Source organism: Gadus macrocephalus, chromosome 19, assembly GCF_031168955.1.
Source record: "Gadus macrocephalus chromosome 19, ASM3116895v1".
NCBI lineage: Eukaryota > Metazoa > Chordata > Actinopteri > Gadiformes > Gadidae > Gadus > Gadus macrocephalus.
Window position 1 is genome coordinate 12,469,629 of NC_082400.1, and position 7,500 is coordinate 12,477,128.

Genomic DNA, 7,500 nt, shown 5'->3' on the forward strand with positions numbered 1-7,500 from the left:
TGGAAGAGGGAGAGACGTCGGAGAATCCGACGCAGTCTATTCATACGCCGCTAAAAAACCCCAGAGAAGCCCAATCCCTACGAGAGCTCCCCGAGCTACGGCCATCCGGAGGCACACAGAGCTTTTGGCCGTGATATTATTATACAATTATATACAATTATATACTATTATATATAGAGATCCGGGAGTCGCAAACCGCAACAATCACTTTCTCCTCCCTGCTGCAGTTCACCCCGGACTGCACTGCACTGAGTGGCCGGTTGAAGGCTGATTGGCTGTTACGTTACACATGTCACTCAGTGGCCACGCTGTTGAACGCTGATTGGCTGTCATCATGCGAATGTCGCGTCAAAGTTTATAGATAGATTGATAGATTGCGGGGAACATAGGACCCTTTTCCAGAAAAGGGTTCTATGTTCCCCGCTTCTCCCAAAAAGGGTCCTATGCCCCCCGGTATGTATTGCTACAGGGGAACATAGGACACTTTTAGGGAAAAACGGGGAACATAGGACCCGGGGAACATAGGACCCGGGGAACATAGAATGACCCCACCTTTTGCTAACCATGTAACCCTAGACTAGAGCATGTAGTATACTGTATGCTAACAATGTAGCCCTAGATAGTGTAGAGGATAATTACAATGTAGCTCTAGAGAGTGTAGCATACCTTTTTGCTAACCATGTAGCCCTAGTAAGCGTAGCATACCGTATGATAACCATGTAGCCTGGCATGGCTCCCAAGGCGCTTATGAAGGAGCTAAGGACAGAGATGGCCATGTAGGAGGTGAAGCTGCGGACGCAGTCGTTGCCACGGGGACACTGGCCCAGGCTCACTGAGGTGCTGCCCCCTTCTGGGTAGAAGTGGGACAGGCAGCTGCAGTTGTGGAAGACCTGGGGAACAGCAAGCAGTCGAAGCACTGAATCACAGTTTACATCTCAAAGGGCCTCACAGGCACACATAGAGTGTGTGTGTGTGTGTGTGTGTGTGTGTGTGTGTGTGTGTGTGTGTGTGTGTGTGTGTGTGTGTGTGTGTGTGTGTGTGTGTGTGTGTGTGTGCGTGCATGTGTGTGTGTCTCTATGTCTGTGAGTGTGTTTGTATGTGTGTGTGTATCTATGTCTGTGTGTGTATTTGTGTGTGGGTGGGTGTGTGGTGTAACTGTATGTGTGTGTCTGTGTATATGTCTGTGTGCATCTATGTCTGTGTGTGTGTCTGTGTGTCTGTGTGTCTGTGTGTGTGTGTGTGTGTGTGTGTGTGTGTGTGTGTGTGTGTGTGTGTGTGTGTGTGTGTGTGCTGTGTGTGTGTGTGCGTGTGTGTGCGTGCGTGTGTGTGTGTGCATCCCTACGGTGGCCATGCCGCTCCCCGAGGACCCCAGGCACCCCGCGGTGCAGGGCGAGGTGTAGGTGATGCCGCTCTGGGAGCACACGGGGTCCCAGGCCCCCAGGGGGCAGGAGCAGGCCTGGTTACAGGGGGCCACCACCGCCTCGTCCCCGCCCCACACGCCCGCCGTCCTGCAAGGGTCAGGGGGAGGAGTCACTGCCACGCCCTCACCCTCTGGAACCCTCCCTACCTCCCCACTACCTCCCCACCCCTCTATATCCTCTCATGTCTCCGCCTCCCACATCTGTCAATCTCTCTCTCTCTCTCTCTCTCTCCCTTCCTCCTCTCTCTGCCTCTCTACCTCCTTCTATCTTCCTCCCCCCTTCCCTCCTCCTTTCATTTCTGTCTCTCCCCTATCCTCCCTCCTCTCCATCCCTCCTTCCACTACTCCTCCCTCTCTCTCTCTCTCTCTCTCTCTCTCTCTCTCTCTCTCTCTCTCTCTCCTCTCTCTCTCTCTCTCTCTCTCTCTCTCTCTCTCTCTCTGTCTCTCTCTCACCCGTTGTAGGAGACGGTGAGTCCGGCGACGGCCACGTGTTCACACTTGGTGCCGAGGTGGAGCAGGAGGAAGAGGAGGAAGGCCACGACGGAGGTGACGAAGGAGAGCAGGGCGCCGGAGAACACGCTCAGCCGGTACCTCTTCATCAGCAGCCCCCCGAGGAAGATCCCCACCGCAAACACCGGCAGCGTCAGAGCGCCTGAACCACAGGGAAGAGGTGAGCGAGCGCTAGGCTAACACTAGCACACCTGAACCACAGGAACAGGTGAGCAAGCACACCTGAACCGCAGGAACAGGTGAGCGAGCGCTAGGCTAACGCTAGCACACCTGAACCACAGGAACAGGTGAGCAAGCACACCTGAACCGCAGGAACAGGTGAGCGAGCGCTAGGCTAACGCTAGCACACCTGAACCACAGGAACAGGTGAGCGAGCACAAGGCTAACACCAGCGCACCTGAACCACCGGGACAGATTAACAGGCGCTCAGAGTCCCCAAGTATTTAAAAAAAAGTTGCTTTTGTTTGTTTCCAATGACAGACTTGATCTCTCAACAAACACGCTAAATACGACTCAAATGTGCATTCCTACTTTACACCAATTCTCCTCGTTCCTTACCGATCACGAAGTTGGCCCGGGAGGCGGACTGTCCGAACTGCTGCTCGATGTACTTGGCCTTGAAGGTGAAGAGGCCGATGACAGCGTTGAACCGCAGCACCCCGGAGCAGAGCAGCAGGAGGTAGGCCGGAGTCCCCAACAGCTGCTTCAGGGACTGGAGCAGCCCTGCAAAACGAGGAAAAACACCAACATTATCCAGGAGGACCCACACGTCTAGCTCCGTTCCAAGTCAAGACTGTGATGATTCTCACACTTTAAAGCGGCAGTCTCAAAGACCACCGTTTTGTTCTCTTTTCCTTTTGTGATTATTGCTCCCAAAGAGCGAAACTGTGTTTCTATGTGTGTTTGTCAACACACACTTAGATACACACACAGACACGTACACACACACACACACACACACACACACACACACACACACACACACACACACACACACACACACACACACACACACACACACACACGGAAATAGATACACACACAAACACACAGACACACACGCACACACACACACACACACACACACACACACACACACACACACACAGGTACTCACAAGTACACACACACACACAAAATCGATATAAAAGCTGTACTGGCGTAAAATTAATTTAAATTCATAATAATGCAATGTTAGGGCATTCTTCAGTAGGCTCGACCACCATAGTATTTTTTTGTCTTTATTCGGCGATAGAAAGGACTCAACAGACATGAACATTATTAAAAAAAACATATTACAACATGTGTAACATAAACATTACATTATTAGCATCAACTTAACATTATTACTATTAACCTTTGTGGACGGGGGCCGGTCTGTCCTCAGGGCTGGGGGGGACGTCCCCGTCCAGCTCCAGGAGCCCCTCCTGGATGGCGTGGGGGTGGGTCGGGGCCCCCTCCCCCTCGGGGGGGCCCTGCTTGGGAAGGGTGCGGGGCAGGAACCAGAAGGGGATCGCGGAGAGGAGCAGGAGGGCGGTGGAGATGAAGAAGCCCAGCCACCAGGCGCCCACCCAGCGGGCGTCTTTAGGGGAGATGGTCACGCTGTCTGGGGGAGACACAACCTCAAGGCTCAGAGGGGGTGGAGGGCCAACGCTTTGCTGCCCCAAGTCACCGAGCAGCCTAACCGAGCATCTCTGTAGCATCTCTGTAGCATCTCTGTATCGTCTCTGTATCATCTCTGTTTCATCTCTGTATCGTCTCTGTATCATCTCTGTATCATCTCTGTATCATCTCTGTTTCATCTCTGTTTCATCTCTGTTTCATCTCTGTTTCATCTCGACTCAAGTCTATTTTGGACAAGTCATTTACAAAACCTTATTCTGTGTGTCGGACGCGGCCACTTGCTGAAACGCTAAAGACTTGAAGCTCAACTTATGAACCATTCAGTCATCAAGCGGACCCTTTTGTCCACTGGGAGATTCACCGTCGCCATTGCAATCTTGAAGGGGGTAATTGTATAGGGGGGATTATGAAGGGGTGATTATGAAGGGGTGATTATCCCTGATCTTCATAGACATCGTAAATGAAGATCAAGCATAATCAGGCTCTCATCACCCCCTGTGGTGTAAAGTGGTTTCTGGGAGCCGCCTTAGACTAGAGGTCAGTTGGACTTGGTAAGAGGATGTCACGGAACCAAGTTACCCTTCATGCTATAGTAATTCACAGAGCGTAGTCACATATAATAATCATGTTAGTACTGATGGATAATACTACATTGATGAAATTCAAAAGGACATAATACAGAACTTATTAATGAGACCACACAGACACACAGACACAGACACACACACACACACACACACACACACAGTGAACACGATAAGGGGGTCTCTGTTAGGTTCTCACCTAGATCCACGTATCCTATGTCCACGTAGAGCCGCACACACGCGGATCCCAGGAGGAACCCGAACACGGGCCCCAGGAGGCTGACGGTGTGCACGCACGCTGAGGACCCCACAACGACACCAGGTTAACCAATCACCATCTAACGTGATGCTTGGTTACAGAGCTGACTTCAAGTGGATCCCTCAAACAATGAACCTCTCTATACCTGGCTCACCTCAGAGAGGAGGAGACGGAGAGGGCTTTATGACGGCCACAATGTGCGTCCAAAAGTCTTATTTTCATGGGGTTATAGACTAATTCAAACAGGCTTATGGATATGAAATTGTTCTGCTGAAGTCTGTTCTGCTGCATACCACATAATTCTCTCTCTCTCTTCCTCCCGCCTTCCTAACTCTGTGCTCCCAGCTCTCTCTCCCTTCCTCCTCTCTCTGCCTCTTTACCTCCTTCTACCATTTCTGTCTCTCCCCTATCCTCCCTCCTCTCTATCCCTCCCTAACAACCTTCCACTACTCCTCCCTCCTTATCTCTCTCTCCAGCACACGCACACACACACACACACACACACACACACACACACACACACACACACACAGATACAAACACACACCCACACAAACACTCTCTCTCTCTCTCTCTCTCTCTCTGTGCAGTTATGATCATAACTGCACAGAATAATAAAACCTTTCTTCCCGGGAGAGAGACGGGTTCACTCTGGGTAACAGAGCTGCCCAGTATCCCTGAAGGACCCCCCCCCCCGTACCGATGTAGAAGGGGGAGTTCTCGGCCCGGGCGTAGTCGTCGATGTAGGAGATCCCCAGCGGAGTGACGGGGGTCTCCCCAAGGCCCCTCAGAGCGTTGCCCAGCAGCACGTAGATCCACATGTGGGAGCTGGGGTCCTTCACACACGCTGGGGGACAGACACACGCGTGAAAGCGTGCACGCACGCACACATGAACGCACGTAAACACATGCACGCACGCATGCACTCACGTACACACATACATACACCAATACATAGACACACATATACAAAAACACACACACACACACACACATGCACGCACGCAGGCATGCACGCACGCACACATGAAAACAAGCACACACACACGCACAAGTACACCTGCACACACACAGATACACACACAGACAGACACACACACACAGACACAAACTCACACACATATCTTGGAAGCTAGCACTACATTAAGACGTGTATAGGAGGCTCCTATCCGAAGCGACTTACGATTGACGCCGAGATCAATAAAAGCATGCAATCAACAATTTGGAGTCACACAATTTTTTTTTTTTAACACACATAGTGGGACATGGATCAGTGACTGCTACGGGAACAGAGATCAAGGTTAGGAGAACGTCCTCTCGGTGATAAGCAGGGATGCTGTGGACACAGAGAGCTGGTGTTTATACAGTCCTATTGATTTGTTAAATTACTTTTACTCTTTATGAGGATTTGGTGACCACACACATACACACACACACACAAACACACACACCAACTTAACATAATGTCCTGTTCATACCCGTGCGGTCCGCTAGCGTTGGACCCGGGTCCAGCTCCAGGGTGTCCACGCACGCAGCGATGCTGCCGTTGTCGCTGAGGGAGCTGTGGACCGCCGTGTCGTACGTGTAGCTGGGAAACACAAGAGACACACAAGAGTGTCCTCTTCAGGCTGGACGGAAGACACTTAACCTGATTCTGTGTCACTCTGGCCGTAAGGGGCGCACTTGAATTTGGGTCCTCATTAAAGAATGTCTCAGTTTGTATTGAGTTTAAATCATGCAGTCAAGACCCATTGAAACACAAAATGTATATCATATATACGGCAAGAACCATTTTAAATAATGTGTTGCTGGTTGTCTTACTGGGGTTCTTTAACAAGTGGTCTGTAACTGGTGGTCTAACGGGTTGTCTAACTGGTGTTCTGTAACTGGTGGTCTGACTGGTGATCTAACTGGTGTTCTGTGACCGGGGGGTCTGTAACTGGGGGTTACTGTTTAGTAACCGGTGGGCTAACTGGTATTCGGTCACTGGTTGTGGGTAACCGAGGCCTGTTGCCCTTCCCCTCCAGGCTGTGGTCAGCTGACCTGCCCATGAAGAAGTGCGGCAGTCCGGTGAGGAAGGAGCCGGCGGCCATCAGGAGGCAGCCCACCCCGATGAGCCGCGGCCGGTGCAGCCTGGCGCCAAAATGGCTGACCAGGACCAGAAACAGCAGGTTGCCTAAAGGACGCACGTGAATAAAGAAGAGCCTCGTGGTTAGGGTGGTAGGGTGGTAGGGGGGTAGGGTTAGGGGGGTAGGGTTAGGGTTGTAGGGTGGTAGGGGGGTAGGGTTAGGGTGGTAGGGTTAGGGTGGTAGGGTGGTAGGGGGGTAGGGTTAGGGTGGTAGGGTTAGGGTGGTAGGGTGGTAGGCTGGTTAGGGTGTTTGACTGCTCAGAGTTCAACTAGACTCCTCTGTGCCCCCCCCCCTCCTCACCCATCTCGAAGCTGCCGTCCACCATCCCTACGTGGGTGGTCGACAGCTCGAAGCGCCTCTCTATCTGAGTGATGGCGCTCTTCATGTAGGACCCGGCCAGCGCCTTGGAGAAGTACGCAAAGGCCAGCGCCATGATGAACAGCTGGGGAGCAGAGAGAGAGAGACAGTGGCTGATGACCAAGACACACTCCTGGATCCACCACCCGGTTCTGATGACAGCATCTGAGCCACTTTATACTTGGTTCGTTTATAATTAATTTGGTGCATACATCAACATGCATCTCTGCCTTCCCACCGCTAAACCCCCCACAGGCCCTCAGAGGAACTGCAGGTTGTTATTTGTTGTCTGGGAGATATGAGATGGGCGTGTGCTCCAGTACCTTGAGAGTGGAACAGCTGCGCTTGGTTTTGGGGGCCGGGTCCGTGCTGCAGAGAGACTGTTGACTGGTCATAGCGCCACCATCAGACCACCTGGCCATGTCTCACTCCCCCCCTCTGGTCCGTCTGACCACCAAACTCTGTCCCTCTGTCTGACCCCTCTCAGTCTCTCTGTCTCACCTCCCTCTGGTCTGTCAGTCTCAGCCCCTCTGGTCTGTCGGTCTGTCTCACCCACCAAGGGTCTGGTCTATGTCTGTGTGTCTGTCCGTCCGTCCGTCCGTCTGTCTTTCTGTCTGT

General features: G+C 52.1%; 1 protein-coding gene across 1 annotated transcript; it reads right to left on the bottom strand.

Annotated features, from left to right (window-relative positions):
- Window positions 1–620: 620 nt before the first annotated feature.
- On the bottom strand, window positions 621–7,349 carry LOC132447510 (solute carrier organic anion transporter family member 1C1-like). Its single transcript, XM_060038313.1, has 11 exons — window positions 7,206–7,349; window positions 6,826–6,967; window positions 6,440–6,572; window positions 5,875–5,984; window positions 5,097–5,243; window positions 4,337–4,435; window positions 3,288–3,536; window positions 2,489–2,653; window positions 1,874–2,072; window positions 1,343–1,508; window positions 621–890 (listed from the first exon to the last, which is right to left on the bottom strand). Exons 1-11 carry the CDS (start codon window positions 7,302–7,304, stop codon window positions 636–638), a joined length of 1,764 nt encoding a protein of 587 aa, XP_059894296.1. The 5' UTR covers window positions 7,305–7,349; the 3' UTR covers window positions 621–635.
- Between the last annotated feature and the right edge of the window lie 151 nt (window positions 7,350–7,500).

Bases quoted from the DNA above. Each gene is read 5' to 3' on its own strand.
- LOC132447510 (XM_060038313.1), bottom strand. From the start codon at position 7,304: ATGGCCAGGTGGTCTGATGGTGGCGCTATGACCAGTCAACAGTCTCTC. The intron at 4,436-5,096 runs GTACGGGGGGGG...TGGGGTCCTCAG, and splicing joins GAACTCCCCCTTCTACATCG to CGTGCGTGCACACCGTCAGC. The intron at 1,509-1,873 runs GTGAGAGAGAGA...TGACCCTTGCAG, and splicing joins CTCACCGTCTCCTACAACGG to GACGGCGGGCGTGTGGGGCG.